The sequence below is a fragment of the Pelmatolapia mariae genome, linkage group LG9 (genome assembly GCF_036321145.2).
Source record: "Pelmatolapia mariae isolate MD_Pm_ZW linkage group LG9, Pm_UMD_F_2, whole genome shotgun sequence".
Taxonomy (NCBI): domain Eukaryota; kingdom Metazoa; phylum Chordata; class Actinopteri; order Cichliformes; family Cichlidae; genus Pelmatolapia; species Pelmatolapia mariae.
Window position 1 is genome coordinate 30,421,874 of NC_086235.1, and position 18,201 is coordinate 30,440,074.

At 41.8% G+C, this 18,201-nt stretch overlaps 1 protein-coding gene across 1 annotated transcript in view; it reads left to right on the plus strand.

Moving 5' to 3' along the window:
* The window catches only part of LOC134634773 (partitioning defective 3 homolog), a 351,935-nt gene that overhangs the window by 214,234 nt on the left and 119,500 nt on the right, over positions 1-18,201 (plus strand). Inside the window, exons 16-17 of the mRNA XM_063484142.1 lie at positions 4,750-4,936; positions 16,695-16,843. Of these exons, the coding sequence (XP_063340212.1) occupies positions 4,750-4,936; positions 16,695-16,843 (336 nt within the window). The remainder of the gene's footprint in view (positions 1-4,749; positions 4,937-16,694; positions 16,844-18,201) is intronic.

Genomic DNA, 18,201 nt, shown 5'->3' on the forward strand with positions numbered 1-18,201 from the left:
TTCTAACATTACAATTAACAGCCAGGGTGATCATGTTAGACTTTAAAAGGTTTCAGCGATCCTGTTAATCCTTCACAATGCACTATTATTGCTAGATGGCAAACCACACCAAACAAGCTGTTTTTATTTTTAGCAGAACAGAAAATGTAATGAGAGGGGTCCCAGGGTGTCTTCTGTGTGCCTGCTTCTGTCAGCGTGACTCACATGAGGCTGTCTTTAATCACAGTGTGAGAAAGGTCATGGTGACATCATCATATTGCCACAGGTCTCTTTCCTTAACCCCATAGATGGTAAGCATCTATGTAACAATTACCTAATAGCCCCTTTGTAAAACATTAGCCTGCTGTGAAAAATTACTCGTTATCAGAGTAAAAATAGCTCCTTCACGACTCAGCATATGTATTTCTCAGATAAGTGTGTTGAAGTCCAGATAACTGCATGAAAAATTCCAGAGTTTCAGTCGTTTTTTTCTTTTTTACGTCATCACCTCAGGGTGCTTTATAATGTAAGGTAGAGACCATACAATAATACAGAGAAAACCCCAACAATCAAACAACCCCCTTTGAACATGCACTTGGCGACAGTAGGGAGGAAAAACTCCCTTTTAACAGGAAGAAACCTCCAGTAGAACAAAATTTAGGAAGAGGGGCAGCCTTGTGCTGCGACTGGTTGGGTGTGATGGGAGTAAAACGACGCTCAACAATTACAAAAGAAGGCCTTAAGAATATTCTTGCTCATTAGTTCATCAGCACTTGTTTGCATTTAGAATCCCTTCTCCATAACAAACAGAAGTGACTTTCAAAATGCCTCCATCACTAGTTAGTCCGAGTTCCAACACACATGACTGTTCACTGTGTCGATCTGGCTGGCAAAAGGAAGTGAAATGTCTCGGCTGGTTTTGTCACCTGGCCTTTTTTTCCCCTCTCGTCAGCTACTGTGAGGAGCTGATAAAAGACAATGGTGTTAAAGCAGCGAGTGAGCAGCTCCATCTGAGCCTCGCTGTTCCAAGTTGCTGAAAAGCGTCTGCCTCTATTCCCACTCCGCCCTTTGCTCAGCCAAGTTTTATGAACCACAGTGTGATTTAACTCGTATCAACATATTGTTCCCTGTGAGCCATTTTCTCTTTGTCTTCTCCAGCCAACCTTAGTCTCGTCTGTTTCATTGTCCCGGTTAGTCATGTTCAGAGTCAAGTATCATGAGTAGGCGGGCTGTGATTTCCCTCTATGCTGATTATGCTGACAGCTGCAGAAAAGCATTCGCTGCAGTTTCTAATTATTTTTTCACCTTTGAAAGCATTGGCATGGCCCCGGTTTTTCCTGCGCACTCTTCATACAGTGCTGTAGTGCATGTGCACATAGGCACGGAAGTGGGGTAACTGTAACGACTTTTCATCTGCAGTGGTGGTCACTTGTGTCAAGGGGTCCTGACTGGAAATATTTCATGAAGCTGGGAGAAAAGCCTGCAGACTTTCTAATTAAAGCAGTGTCCTCTAGCAAAGTGGACCGTGACACAAGTGTATGTAAGGTGATTATAGATGGTGTGTTGTCTTAAAGAGAGCATATTGTAAGTTTGAGCAAATGTTCCGTCCGTGTATGGTGTAAGTGAACATGCACTAAAAGTTTTAAAGTTTTATTTTGGGTGGGTTTTTTTTAGTTTTTTTTTTTTTCTTTTAGAAAGACATAGTTAATACTCTGTGTCTGTTCCAGGTTGCTGCTGCAGTCAAAGTCTCTGTTGCTGATGCAACCGAGAAGCAATTCCATCTACCTACTAAGGGAATGTAAAGGCGGGTATAAGAAAAGCCCCTGTGGAAACACAACCGCAGGGCATCTTTTACTGACACTGTCGCACTTTTGCTAAACTGACTGTAAAGCATGACATTTGAAATTTTCAAGGGAAAATGACTTGGTAGTGCTGTCATGACAGAAAAGGCTCAGAAGATAGGGTCAGATATATCCTTAGAATTCTACACGTATATTACTTATACAGATATACAGAAGTAAAACCATAATTATATACTCTCACTTTAATAGACTGTGCAGATTTTGCTTACCTTCATTTCCCTTGAACCTAGACATTAGTGAAAGAAACTATCATAGTAACTTGAGAAATTACTTCAACCACTTTGATTCATAATCAAAATTCAACTATAAAATAACTGGCATTTTCTTGGTCTGTCTACTGTGAGAATGATACATTTAGCTTAGCCTAATTGACTTCTTGGACTTATCACTGCCATTACTCCAATACTCCTGATTTACAGTACAGGGGGAATTCAATTACCTGTGGTTCTCTGTCAAGCTGTCTGAGTGAGAAATGGCCTTCATTTCACCTGTACAGTGTTGGTAGCCATCTTAACTGCTTTAGATTAGCAATCTAAAGACAAAAGGACTAGGCTTTCAGTAGAATCGGTTAACAGATACAAAAGTATGGTCATGTGAAAAAGAAGGTTTCACATGACTTTGCAGTCAAGGGTGTAGTTAGTAAAAAACTAAGTACCTCTATAAAAGCCTTTGTAAGGAGCATTCAGTTTGCTGGTATGGAGCACTCAGATGTGTGTTAACACAATGCCACAGTCTTCCCAGGAGTGTACATCCATGTAAATTCCCCCCAAGGTTTGACTGTGACTCTGCAGGTCTCAGTTAGAATGTTAAATATTAAAGTTTAAGTTGGTAGATTAGAAAATGACTGAACAAGTGTGGCTTGTTTGGAAGTGTTCCCCCTTATCTTTTAAGAACAGCAGCACGACTGTTCAGTTGCATCTGAATGAATCAAATAATGGAGTTGTTTGTTATGTAGTGTTACAACACAGCACAGCGCAAACACTTCATACCACCTCTGAAGGACAGTGATGGAGGGTTCATGATTTGGGATTGTCTTGGAGCTACAGGACCTGGCCATCTTGCTGTCATCAAGTTGAGACAAATGTTAGGCCAGCTGTCTGTCGGCTAAAGTTTGGCTGAAAATAGTTCATTCAACAGAACAAACACACCAGCAAACCTACGTCAGAATAGCTAAAGACGAATCAAAGTTGCAACAAGCCAGAGTCCTGACCTGAAACTGACTGAAATGCTGTGGCCAGACCTTAAGAGAGCCGTCCATTTAAGACTTCCCACAAACCCCAATGAAATGAAACAACACTTTTTTAAAGAGCACTCCATGATTCCTCCGCAACGACACAAGACACTGAAAGCTGTACAGAAAACAATTACCTCAAGTTGAAGCTGTTAAAGCTGCAGTTACCAAACCTGACAGTTTCTTTTAATGACCACTTGAGCCTTGCTACACAAGCAAGTCAGTCCCCATAGACTTTCAAAGTAAAATGTCAGCCTTCACAGCAATATGGTGGTACTACAAAAACTCTTTGGCCTCCATAGATAATTTCCCAGTTATAAGAACTGTACGGCGGAAACGTTTTTTGGTGTTGTTTTGTGCTTCACTGGTTTGGATTTTTTCAGGGCCACAGCCACTTGGATTGGCAGGTGTGCTGATATAGTCCGCCATAGCCAGCAGCTGTCTGCTAGGCCTAAACTGAGCTAACTTAAGGCATCACAAATCTCCTCTGTCACACGTCAACATGGCAAATCACCTAAAAAACGCACCTTTCCACATTGATTTCTGTTTGACTTTCATTGGCGCTGTGAGTGCTGGATAAGTGCGCCTTTATTTCTGTCCTCTCCCACGCAGCTCTGTTTTGTTTCTCTGTTTTTTTTCTTTCCTTTTTTTTAATCTCCAAGTACCGAAACTAAACTATACCGCTCGCTGCTGCATTGATTGGTGCTGAGATTTACTTCCACAACGTGCATTTATCATTCGTCGGGCCCCAGTGAAATTAAATGACTCTCAGATTCACGTTGGGATCCTGCCAGAGTAAATATTGTTGTCTGCTGCTAGTGATTACACACAATTGTTCCTAAGCTATTAAATTTGCAAAATAGCTCTGTGATAATGGAAACAAAAGCAACGACCACAGGAAGTCCAGAATCTCTGAAAGACTTTGTCTAATGGCAAGCAGGTGTGTGGCTGAATTCACATCTCATCACTTGTCTCGCATTTGGATCGGCCACGAAGAAGTCGTGCGCCGATCGGCTTTCAGAATGAAGCTTCCGACTCTTCATTGTAATGCCACTTCTCATGCTGTTGAACAACCCTTCTGTTGCCCTTGGCGCTGAGTGCCAGCACATTCCCCATTGACTTTGACTCCTGAGGAGCAGCAAAAGAGCGATTCAAAGAAGTCCTCAGCGGGGAGGGTCAGGCGGGACAGAATACAGATCAGGGGGAGGCCTTTTTCTGCTTGTATTTGTCCTTGGAGGAGAGTGAAGGAGAATAGCTAAAACTACCCGGGTCCAGAACTTTTGCCTGTGACATTAAGAGACTGGATAGAAGACATTAGAGCACTTTGTGTTTGTCTTATGAGTCCGCATAGCCACTTAGACTTTCCATGAGTGAACTGTGCTATCATTTAGAAGATGTTTGTTATTTCCATTCAGTACTGCTACTCCAGATAAGAACAGAAATCCACTAGTTTTGCAAAATAACGTCCTCAGCATTATCTGTTTGCAATGTCATGCTGTTAATTAGGAACGCAAGATAAAATTATATTTACACAAATATGTCTGCACATGGGGTGTGTGCGTTTTTAAAAAAAAGTTTAAAGACACAGTTTTGAATGTTATAATTGAAATGAAGCTCAAATATACGCGGTCACACTCCATTTGCCAATCAGTCTCTCCTTGTCCTGGTTTTTCTCAGGTCGCTTCCAGCTCTCTCCGACTGTGAACATGCCACAGGACGACATAGTAATGATCGAAGACGACAGGCCACCCCTGCTCCCTTCCCACCTATCTGACCAGTCGTCATCCAGCTCCCATGATGACATGGGTTTTGTGGGAGAAAACCCAGTTCCCTGGATTCATGAGCTGCCCGGACAGAATGAATGGTAAGCTGCAGGTTGTTCTCACTTTGCGGGAGAGTCGGCTGAATTATTTATGGCTTGATGGACTTCAGACGGCCCCCTGTGTGGGAGAGAGTAGGACAGAGTTTATATGAGGTGTAGGCTGGCTAGTTTGTTAGCACAGCCAAAGTCTCCACCGCTGAGGTGGGAGATTATGTTTACCCAGAACTGGTCCAGGAAAGAAGAGCATCACAGTTTTTGGATTGAAGATTTTGCAGAATGTCATACCAGTTAATTATGAATATTTATTAATTTTTTGGCTGAATGTGCATGCATTTTCAGTTATTGCAAACTATTTCCCACATTTATTAGATATTGTAATGGGTTTTCCTTGGTAGAAATTGGTAAACGGGACAGTCTCACTGCCGTAACGAACCAGGAAATAAAGTTTTCATATCGTACACCAAGTTCACTGTTGGACAGTAATGACATTCTGCTTTAGGGCTCTGCTTGGAATCCTAAAATATGAGTCTGGGTATAGGTATGTAGCAGTGTGTGTGTGTGTGTGTGTGTGTGTGTGTGTGTGTGTGTGTGTGTGTGTGTGTGTGTGTGTGTGTGTGTGTGTGTGTGAGAGAGAGAGAGAGTGTAATGGAATCAGCAGCAGTAGTCACACAGCAACACTCTTGGGGACCCATATTCTTCTTCCAGCACTCCAACCCTCACCACCTGTTAGATTTCGGCACCCCACTCAGTCTGCAGCCCGACTGGTGCCACCCTCCTGACATATTTCGTCATGTAAATGAGACTTGGATTCTTCAACATTTTCAGAACAACAAGCTCTTAAAGAGTTTAGCTAGATAAGAAGAGGAACCAGTAGACACAAAGGAAAGAAAAGGGGTGAGGGTGTAGAAAAAGGAATGGCATTTCAACCCTTATATCTGCTTTAAAATAGCCAATAGTTACTCTAAAATTTCCTGACATTTCCTGAATTGATTGCATTGTTCAGTTACCGGAAATGTATTGCCAAGACATCCAATCATCCTGTAATTCTTGTCTGAATGACAGAGACAAAAGAAATCAGCAACTGCATTTCCACTCACCACTCATTGTTTCTAATTCTTGCATTCTTTCTTTGTTGTTGTTGGTGGGGGTTTTTTTTGTGATGATTGGCTGTTTGAGGTCACATGGATGGATGCAGCAAGTGGCTTGAAGATGATGTTTTTGGCTGCCACATATAGAGATGCTCTGTCTATTTCTCTCCTTTTTATTATTATTATTTTTATATCGTTTTCCCTGGAGACTCTCTACCCTCTCACTCTTCTTTTTCTCTCTCTCTGTCTCATTCATTATAAATGACTGGATTTGCTCAGCATGCCTGTTGTGCACGTGATGTCAGAGGTTTGTCATAGTGGATTAGGTCCACAGCGCATGGCTGAAATACACTCAGGTTTCCTCACACGCTCCCCGTCTATAAACTCACACAAATGCACAACCGCACGTATGCACACGCACATGCATGATGTAAGCACATAAGGCAGGAGTGCGCTGTATAGCACTGCCTAGGGTTATTCTGAATAATTCATGTCTCTCTCTCACACACACAAACACACATCATGCACACATTTTTTTATGCAAATGCTTACAGCTGCTTAAACGCATCAAGTGTGTATCATCATTCTGACTGACTTACACCCTTTCTCATTTCCCTTTTCAAGCGCCCCCAATATCCCACCAAACACACACACACACTTATACACAGAGTTAACAGGCGTATTGAGCCAGCAGGGGATGTGGGTCAGCCAGACTCCAATGTACCGGAACTGTTACTTTTTAATTAAGCTCTGCAACGGTGCTGCCAGGGGTCTATATGCACTGAATATGTATTGTACAGAGCTGTGAAAGTCTCACCTTTGGCTTACAGTATTATTCAGCCTTCCATCGTCTTGGGAGATGCCTTGCCAAGGCCATACACCTACAGTGAATGCACAAAGTGCAAAAAAGGCTGGTTGGCTGATAAAATCATTGTAATTCATGACCTTTCTGTTATTGGTCTTCACTTTTTTCACTTACTGGAATTGAACAAATTCACATTTGGTGTTTTCTGCTATTTAATTCCCTTTATTCATTTGTTGTTGTTTTTTAAACACTTTCACTCTATGTGACTCTGTTCACACACACTAATACATACCAGCTGCTTTGTGAGATTCATTCAAGCTTAGTTTATCTATCAGTCGTTTCTGTTGCTGATTTCAGCCTCTAGGATTTTATAAAAGTACATTCTCAGCTTTCAGTTCAATTCCATTCAGCTCAGTTCAATTCAGTTGTATACATGTTGTCTATATAGCACCCCGACAATCAGACGGCCCCCTTATAAACAAGCATTTGGCGACCATGTAAAGGCAGAACTCCCTTTTAAGAGGAAGAAACCTCCGGCGTAACCAGAGGCAGGGCTGTGGCCCTCAAGATAAATGGTTGGTCATTAAGGAAGATACCCCATCTCATATATATTGTGATGAAATATTAGAACAACTATTTTTTTTATTCTTAAAATCACTTGCTACTATATCCCCATGGTGCATGTTTTGAGTATGTGTGCTTGTCTTTGTTCATATTTTACTGAGTGAAAACGTAAGCCTGTGTTTCCCTCCCCTCATACTTAGTGCTCCCTCAGTGTTTCATCACTTTTACAGGCCTGAAATGAACATAAAATGAGTTGTAAATATTACAACTCTGCGCTTGTAGATCTTAAAATGGTAATGCACAAAGAGCCAAGCTTTTATGTTGTTGCTGTATTACAGACCGTTTTATTGCTATGATTGTTACTACTGGCAGCGACGTGTTGCGCTTAGTCAAACTAGATTGGGACTTGAAGTCAGTCACTAGATAAAGTCTGCCCCAAAGTCTAGATAATCTACTGTAAAAGTTCCTTAGAGATGCACTTGACTGAAACTGCAGCCAGCTGTAGAGCTCGGTGTTTGCATTGCTTAAGTCCAAGATGTCAGTGAGCAGGGTTAAAGAGTGTGTGAGCATGATTCAAAGAGTTGATGGAAGCCAGCACGTCTGTCAGGTTCCACTGGGTAAACAGGCGGTTGTAAATTATTACTTTGAATATCTGTGGTCCTGACCTGAAGCAATAACTCCCTAAGCTGTGCCTCCTCCTTCCTTCATTAGTTTGAATCCAAAGCCAAACAGGAAAGGCCATGTCCAAATGATTTACAGCACAACAGATACAAAGAGAGGTTTGATATTACAGCTTTGCACAATAATTTGGATCAGTGCAAAGATGAAAGGTTTTTTTTCTTCCAAACATGGAACAGTGTCAGAGAAATTTAAAAAAAGAAAATGTATTTTAAGGTCAGGCTCTTTTAAAGATGCAAATGAATGTTTCTAGTTTCCACCTGGTTTTCATCCCAGAAGTTGACAAAGTGCAGTTGCAGGGTGTGTCTGTATCGGTTCACAAGAAAAAACGGTCCACTTCTAGTTGTTTTTAAGGGCGCCTTTATACTCCAAATAATGAGCTTGTTGTTGTATAATCTCAAGAACTCTGAAATAAGACATCCAAATTTGCAAAAAATCACATTTTAAGATGTTTACTTACTCAAGACACTTTTCAGTCAGTTTCAAAACTAACTGCTTTCTAAAGTGGCCCTGAAAGGTCAAATGCACTGCAGCAAAGCCCCAGCAAATAGAAGAAATGCTGCAAACGCTAAAAAAACCCCCCAAAAGCCAAAAACCTTCCGGAGAGACAATAATGTGACGGAACAGCTAGCAGTAGGGGACAAGCTAACAGCTAAACGGCTAATAGCAACATGTATCTACTAGAGATGGCACGATACCACTTTTTTATGTCCGATACCGATACCGATATCATAAATTTGGATATCTGCCGATACCGATATTAATCCGATATAGTGTGTTTTTTAATCAATAAAACTGTTTTTTTTTTAATATCTTGCTGCATTTTGTATAAGTTCATACTCAAGTTTAAATAAACAACAACACTAAAGCTATTCTGTTATACCTGTATGTAAAAAATACACTGCACCCAAAATATTTCATAGTTCAGCAACACTGATCAATCTAATAAACTTAAACCTACTCCATCCTTCCTATTCTGGTATTTTAAAGAGTACTTAGCAGAAATATTAAGCAACCTAACTAATAGGGTTGCAAACTCCCAGCAAAAAAAAAAAAAAGGGAACCACCCCCACCCTCCACCTCATGATGCTTAATCGACGTAATCAACTTTAATTTGATGCAGTGTGAAAAAAATGCACAGAAATAAATTATTTTTCAAGAATAATTAAATATATTCCACATCTTTCTTCAACAGAATTGCAAACTGCACAGATGGTACTTTCCCAAAGGAAAAAGTACTATAGCTTACTAGGGTATATTAGACTTAACAGTTACTATATACAGTAATGGACTTCTATACATTTTACATAAAATTAAAACTTTGGGTGTAAGATTCAGATAATTATTTATTAAAAGCTAGACATTTTAAATGAGAATAAGAAAGATAAGTATGTCTTTGTGCCCCCTTTTCCCTGTTCATGCCCTATCGGCCCCCCTGGCTAAACTTTGCTAGATCCGCCCCTGCACAGTTACCAGCCGTCAGCTACGTAGAAAAGGATCCTGGTGTAGAAAGTAATATTAAATACATTCTAACAACAGCTTATCAAGCTTAAACGTGCTGCTGTTGTTCAGCCGCTGGTTTCCTCTTTCTGGTGCAAAGTGGGCCAAAAACAAAGAAAAGAGACGGACTCGCGACAGAAAAGCCGATCAGCTGATCATTAAGCAGTTTCATGATTGAAGTAGCAGCAAGAGAGGGAGAGAGAGAGAGGCTCCATATATCGGTTGTTAAGCTTAACGTAGGTACGCTTTACAAACATTCAGAGATGAACTTACACACTTGCTTTACTTCTCTCTGGGATCACTTCCTCGGAGATGAAATGCTGGATTGCTAGCGAGGCTACAAATAAACACAGCCGCTCTATCACGTGAGCACACTGCTTCGATGTGCTACGGTTACAAGCCCAGTTACGTCGTGTCGCAAGTTTTGTGAGGTGCTTTTTTGATATTTAATGGATCGGATTACATTTTTTAATTTCTCGCCGATATCCGATCCAGGAATTTACGTCAGTATCGGACCGATACCGATACTTAATATCGGATCGGTCCATCTCTAGTATCTACAGTATTACATGACCCATGTGATTAAAACACACATTACCTGCATCTTTTTCTCCCTCACAGCACAGATGAATCCTCTGCTTCTTTTAAGTCTTAGTGCAATCCTTCGCATGTTTTGGTTTCTATCTCTTCGGAAGCTGTTCCCTGAAAACACTTCCATTGTGGGGTTTTTTTGCAAGATTTTTTTTTACTTCCTTTGTGTTTCATTCAGTTTCTGTTGTGTTTTATGTGCATTTGCAGTGTTTTTCTTTGTTGCTGGTGTTTTCTTATGTTGCATTGTATTTGACCTCTTAGGGCCACCGTAGCTTAGAGACGATCACAAAGTTTTACTTTTACCTTTGATTCTGTCTGCTCAGCACCATGGGCTACATCTGTATAAATACTGCTCCTTCACAGTAATCCTTCCCTTCGGTCCTTCGTGAAATTCTCACTGAGGATGCATTCAGCTGCGTCCTTGAGAAGCAAAAATACCAGTTCTTAAAAGTACTCACATGTTCATATTTCAGTGTAGCATGGGAAGAAAACAAAATAAAAGACTGTGCTTGGGAGAAGACAAGTGCTCAAATCATCTTCTTGAAGATGAGTCTCTGTGAGAGAATGCAAATTTCTCTCCTCCTAACAACAAAAGCTTCCTGTTTCCACAGTGATTTGGTTTTTAGTTATTTAGCTCCTCATTAACCCACCTCTATTTCTCACACTAAATGTAACTGACTCTAATAATAAATCAAAGTATAATAAAGTATTCATGACAAGTATTCAACTTGTCATGAAATGAAATGTAACAGGTGGCAAAAGTAATGCTTGTAACAGCTTATCAACACTTTTGCCTTTAATTACAAGATATTATAGTATATACTGCATTTTATGTTCATGATATAATATGAGCAGAAGTTTTCCCCATAAATGCCGTTGTGTGTTAAATGCCCAACTTTGAAATATGACCATTTTTACACGGTAGTACAAAGAGTGTTTTGGTCTCTGTGGCTAGTTCCACTTGGATACCCTGTAACTGGGTTCAGTTCTGCTACTTTAAACTATTGAACTGTAACCCTTGACAGTGTTTACAGTTATAATATTATAATTGCCTGGGAAAAAATATGACCAACTGTTTGTTATAGTTTGTCCAAGAAGTTCATTCAGCACTTTTTACCACTCAACCTCAAAGGCTTGGGGTGTTGTCATCACCCCGGCGGGTGGGTGGTTAGGTGGGCGATGTGGACACCAAAATTCATGAAAATGATAACTCGAGAACTAAGTGATGTATGATTTTCAAAGTGACAGAGACAGAGGTCAAATTCTCTGAACATCTTGCGAACACGTTAACTCAAGAAGGTCACCAGCACAAGTCACGTAGGATTTTCAAATTTAGAGGTGTACTTACTAAGAGCTACTAAGTGGTGGCACTGGCGGCCAACAGTTTTTGGCAATTGAAATCTTAGCATTTAAATATGTATGTTACTAATAATCTGATATCTCTGTCTCTTCATTGCCCCCGTTTCACTCCACTCTACTAAACCTTCTTATCTAAATAACATAATTTTGGCTCCAGAAACAGATGCCAGAAAAGATTCAAAATAAAGCTACTGAAGTTCAAAAACTAATGACTGATGTTACAGTGCCTACGTCCATTTTCTATATACAACTTGGAATTAAATATTAAACCCTGGGTTTCATGGAACACCAATTTGTGGGGTTACCTGCCAATACAAGTTATTTTAAAATAATAATAAGTATCAAAGATGCAGACTTATTCAAAATTACCCGTCACTGTCACAACACTAATCTACACAAGACTACCGTGTCTGCCCTCGTCCTGCTTTGGACCTCAGCCTGGGTAAGGCTGACAGAGTGGAAGATGGGTGTCAATTCTCATTAAGTGGAGAGAGAAGAGAAATGGACAGCAAGAGCGACGGAGAGGAAGCATGAGAGAGAGAGAGACAACTAGACTGTGTCCTTCTCTGTCTTTGTGAGATGTCACAGGTGGAAACATCATTTCCCAGGCAGCTCCGAAACACTCTGTCAAGCAGCAAGGATGGAGAAGGACTCTAGACAAGCGTACCCACACATCCATTTTTCACACCCGCAAATACACACAGCCGTGCCGGTGCTCTCAGTCTCACGAGTGTTTAGATACACATTGGCTGGTAAACAATTTCGCAAATTAACATATAAAGTGGAAACGGTTCGCGCGGACACGAACAAACAAACTTTGCAGGCGGACTGCCTACTTTGGTTGACTCCCTAATAGTCTCTGTCATCAGCAGTGTAACTAAGGATCACAAGTGCTCTGTTAAGCACATGTTTTTCCCATCAAACTATCAGCATAACTACATATAAATGCAAACAGCCCTGCAGCACAGGCGTGGATGCATTCACACACAATTTCACTAATCTCAAATTTCCATTTAAGTTGGTAGTGACTTAAAGGCCAGACAGCTCACACACTCACACAGCTTCACAGCATATTTGGACCTTTTTTTCTTTAAATGCTATCATTCCCTTCTAGATTTACGAATACGGTGAATATGTCTCATTTCTGTGCCCTCCCTTCACCGACTTCCTGCATCGCACACTCTGTGTCTGTGTGCGACCTGCTCTGTGTCACTGTGACAGGAGTGCAGCTAACCTAGCCTGCGCACACACCAAAATATATCTTTGCCCGGTCCTTGTCAGTCGTCGTCGTGTACGAGCAGACCAGAGCAGTCCATCTAGCCAAACTCAATTAAAAGCTTCGTAAACCAGGCAGGGAAAGAATGAGAGGGTCGGCACAGGAGGGAGCAGACGGACAAAGAGGTCTTAATTGATCTTGTTCTCTCTCTCTCTGCCTCTCTCGGCAACTTCATCACAATTAAAAGGGAATTACGGCAAATCGCAGGTGCAGCTGCTCCGCTGTGTGGCACTGATCGAACCGCGCTGTCTTACAGTTTTTATATCCGCGTTTAAAGTCTGATGATTTATGTGTGCAATTAAGCGAGTGAAGCAAAAGCAGCTATATGAGACATCCCATGTTAAAATCCACTTGCGTTTAAGAAATAAACAAAATAAAAGTAATCTCGTATTTCACCTTTCTTTTCTACTAGCCAGTATTTGGACTGTCTGGTGTCCACTGGTGCACATGCTAGCAAAACAAACCACTGCACCAACTTCTCATGCAGGACTTCATACAGTGATTGAAGGCAGCTCCAAGCTCCCCGACTCAGCTATGCATCCAAGCAGTCAACTGAATCGCCCTCCTCAAACCTCAGAATAACCATTTCAGAAGCACCTTGCTGGGCATTGCTCTCCACCTCTTGCCCCCTCTCCAAGGCGCTGAAACTAATACAAAGAACCCCACCCGGTCAGACTTAGCTGCACTAAGAAGTAGTAGAGACTTAACTCTTTGGGGTCAGTTTGAAACACAAGTGAAAAAGGTTTGAGCAAAAGAAAGAGAGGAAGTTTGAAAAGAAACAGTGTCACCAGGGTAATTGTGAGCGCAGAGGGCTTTTAACACACGCCGCTTAGCAACGAGGCCAATGTGCAGTTTGACACGTTCAACTTCCTGCGAGGAAATAAGGAGTGAGGAACAAGTGATGCAAAATGTAAGTTAAAGCTGTGGATTTGCCTGTGAGCAATCCTCAGCGCTGTTTAATTTTAGATGATGGGAGCACTTTGAATGGGGAGGAAAGCATCTGCTCAGAATGGGGAGACATGGAAACAGTGTTTGAAAGAAGTAAGAGGTAGAGTTGCAGTAATGTTCTTACTATAGTGATCATAGCATGTGTATGCATATAATTCTGTATGTACCCTATTTCCCCCATTAACGGATGGACCAAATGAAACAAATATTGACAGACAAGAAAAACCATTCATTATGGATCCCATTATAATTTTTTTGAATTCAGTGAATGGAATTTATCGGGTTGGAAGACAAAACGATGACCCAGACCCAGTTTTACTGCTGACTACTTCGATTTCTTTCAAAATCTTCACATATCCATCTTTCATCACAATTCCTTCAACCTTGACGAGATTCCCAGTTCCAGACACACTGAAGCGTTCCCCCAGCATAATCCTCCCACCGCCGTGTTTCGCTATGGGGACGATGTCAGGCCAGTTTTTCAGGGTTGATAATAATATTGACACTTGTCATTTTTGTTTTTTTTCTGAAATAGTTCTGTTATTGTGTGCAAATATAAATAATTTAGGCTTTCTAAAGAAAACAATATGTTTTCATATATATAATTCACTCACTTACTGCACATAATGTCCTCTTTGTATATATTCAGCTACTGTATATAATGTTCTCTCTTTTTTTGCATAGTCGAGGAGTGTATTAGGACACATTTCACTGCATGTTGTACTCATTTAACTATGCACGTGACAAATAAAGGATCTTGAATCTTGAAATGCTATGTTGAAAATCCCCGCTCTGTTTAAAATAAACCCATTTGGGATAATTTTGAAAAAACTAAAATTTCATAAGGGGCAGCTAATAATTTTGTCCCCATCTTTATACTTTCATTAGCAGCTGTAAACCTTTGTGTTAGTTTACAGTGGAAAAAAAAAGAGAACATGTCCTGGCGAGAATGACGCGTGAGGTTTTTGTGCTGCTTTAATTGGCTCTAAATAGAGTATATATAAAAAGATGTGAAGTCTAGACACGCCTTCAGCCCAAGATAGTTTAAACCTGTGATGAAGATTCAAACTCAGGAACTGCTTGGCTGCTGGTCATCGCCACCTCTTTAAATAGTTATGGCTTCTGAGACCTGAGGTGCAGGTTCCAACAGCAGGTACCCTTAGCTTAAAAAGCAGTTCAGAGCAGCAGAGTTGCCGCTTCTCTTCAGGTTACCCTAGATCCACATGCTAGGCATTTAGTCACTGCTCCGTATGTGCCAAAGTAAATCAGAGATGGTGCTAAAATGGGCAGCAGCTTAAACCAACAGCTCTGGCCTCCAGCTAAGTGAATTTACACCACCCGCTCAGCTGCTCCCTCTCAACTTCGCTCTTTCTTCGCGCAGATTTCTCACTATTTTTGCTGAAAAAAAGCTGCGTGCCCTTTTTGTCCCAGCTGCTAGTTTCTTTAATTACTCTCACAAATCTTAGTGTGGTCGTCAGCTCTCTGTGCCTGAGTGACGGCCCCTGTGTGATTCCCACCTGCTGGTTTCTCGCTTTCACCTATGTTGCCTCCATTTGCAACTCAGCTCCATAACACAATACCAGTGAGAGTAAATGAAATCTAAATTCAGGCTGAAAATGCATCCTTTCCCGTCTGCACAGCCTCAGTCACGCTCCGACACATGACATTTGCAGAGACAGAAAAATACAGGCCATGCTCGCCCTTTTTTTTTTTTCTTTTTTTTTTGCGGGGCTCAGAATGATGAGAGGAGAAAAAAGCGAGGGATGATGTATAAATGAATAATACATCTGTGCTGTCATTCTTCTGTTCCTGCTCCACCTCCCTCTCTCCCTGTGTCATCTGGAGATGGTCCTGCGAGACAGTCTGATCTTAGTTGGGATTGTCAGGTACGGTTGACGGTAAAGCAACACGTTGACGCCAGCCCCCTCTGCGACACATTGAAGCAGCTCTCTTGTTAAGTGGGGTTGACGACCTAAATAAGAATTGTTTACATGGAAACGAGTGCCGGCACGCCTGCAGTTAACTGATATTCCAAATACCGAGGACTGCTTGAAGTAGCATCTGCTCCAAGAGGATACGTTTACAAGTATCCACTTCCTCACTACTCCTGAAGTTACATAGTTGCAGTTACGGCTTTCGACTTTGCATAAAAGCTCCACAAATCCAAAGAAATGTGATTATTTGATGAAAATTCTGCTGTTATTTAAATGTTCGTGTACGAGCACCATGTGAACAAAAGAAATGGCTGCATGTAGCATTTATTAGATTTCACTGATGCTGCATCCCTACCTTCCATCTGCCCTAAAATTGCAAAGCTCCTCTCACCTAATTGTAAATGCACGTCCCTGCATGCAAATGCCAGTGTCCGCCTCTCCCGACCTCCTTTCCCTGCTCCCATCCGATTTTCAATTAAGATCCAGACAAAGATAGAGGATCTCAAACGGAGTGTGCTGCAGTGGGATGGGCCTTGCTGCCGCTCCAGACGTACTGGAGGAGGGCGTTATTTGAGTGGCCGTGACCCCAGAGAACCCTCACCTTACCTGGGGTATTATACGCATCTAGGCCAAGGCCCTGCCTCCCACTTGTGGTGTGTCCTGAACCCACTAAGCATACGCGTAGGTGTCCTTGATGAGGAAAGGCTTTGAAATGAAAGGTGTGTCTGTGTGTGTGTGTGTGTGTGTGTGTGTGTGTGTGTGTGTGTGTGTGTGTGTGTGCATATTGAATGTCGATGGTCATTATCTGATAGCAAAGGGGTATTTTAGGCTGAGGTCTGGGGTTGTGTGAATATTAATAGGACGATTTTATTTCTCAGTCTTATCATCAGGATGTCTCCTGGCCATGTAAGTGCAACTTAATGCACTGTGTAGATGACTGAAAAAATATGTCTTCAATAGAATTATCTCCACATGAAAAGAGTGACTCTACACTTGCCAGTATCTAATACTTCTACCTCTTTTTGTCTCTCTATCTTTTTTTCCTATCAAACTGTAGTTCGCTCAGTCCGGACGCAGACCCTGACACTTCATTCCAGAGGGAGGGGTTTGGTCGCCAGAGTATGTCGGAAAAGCGCACGAAGCAGTACGAGAATCCTGCACAGCTGGAGATCATCAAGTCTCGCAAGTCCAAGAGCATGGACTTAGGCAAGTGCTAAGCCCGAACCATCACACAAACACACATCTACAGGGAAAAGTTTGACAACTTGGGGAATGGACCACACTTACTGTATTTCCTGCCTTCTTGTCTTAGCAGTTTCCCTTTTTGCACTTCTTCTCTCTCTCACACACACACCAGGGCCAGCAGAGCTGACTTGGATCATGTTTCAAATTTATTGTCTTGCCCATGGACTCTTTGGCAAAAGGACAGGAGAAAGCAGGACTGCTGTGTTCATGTACAAAGGGCCGATTTGTCCATCACCAGAAACCTGTATTTTCCTGAGCCTGTGGCGGTTACCTGTCAGTGTCCTGCTAAATGACAAAATATTATTTCCCTTTCTTTTGCATGAATTAGTCCAACAGCATGCATGTCAGTATATGCCAGAAAATACTGGCAGCTTAATAGTTAGTGTGCAGATATGATCATATGTTCAATCTTGTCTCTGCAACAAGTTAATGGATTTTTTTCTAAGCCTAATTTCAGGCAGATTACTGATATTACACAAAAGTAAATTCACCTCATGTACTACAGCAAGACGTGTTTTTCTGGTTTGGCATCCTAAGCTTGGCCGTACAAAGAAAACAATCCTCTACCTTGTGATGACTGCGTGTCTCCTTTCAATTTTTTTCCACTCAGCACGGCTAATCTGGAGGTTTGTTTGCAGTAAACAAACCTCCAGATTGTTCATTGTCACTCAGTGCTCCTTTCACCTGCTGGACACCTCAAACGCATCTTGAACTTGTGACTCCTCAAACACTTGCTGCTCACCTTATCCTGCTTACCTCAGTAAATGCACTTTCAAAAACAGTAATACACACACAGTCACTTCAGTCCTGTCCAGCCACCACCTCTCCTCTTTTGGCCTCCATTTCCCATGGCCCTTTGTCCAGTGGACCATGGATAAAAACACAAGTGCAAGTGCACAATGCTTAGTGATGGGAGAGGCAGTCAGATGCAGGCCTACACAAACACGCACTGGGCAAGCACACTCTCAAACAGACAAACTGTATCCAGGGAAGAAGATGGTGTGAACTCCAAGCCTCTCCCACTGAGACTGAAGCAGACGCTGCCTGCTCTCGGATCACTGACTAATCACAACAGATAACAGCCAACTCTTTTCCACATGGAGCCCAGAGACCTGTAGAAATCTTTGACTCGCCCACAGACTGGTGCAGGTCTGGGCCACTGCACCGAGCTCTGTGGGGTCTAGATCCTTTGTAATACCTTCTGTCCACCATTGAAACTTTTCTACAAACACAAAGTTCGGGAGAAGAAAACCGTCAGCCATCGGATGGGTTTTGTTCAGCAGTTTGTTGGCCTGAAATGGTTTCCATTAAGTTCTCAG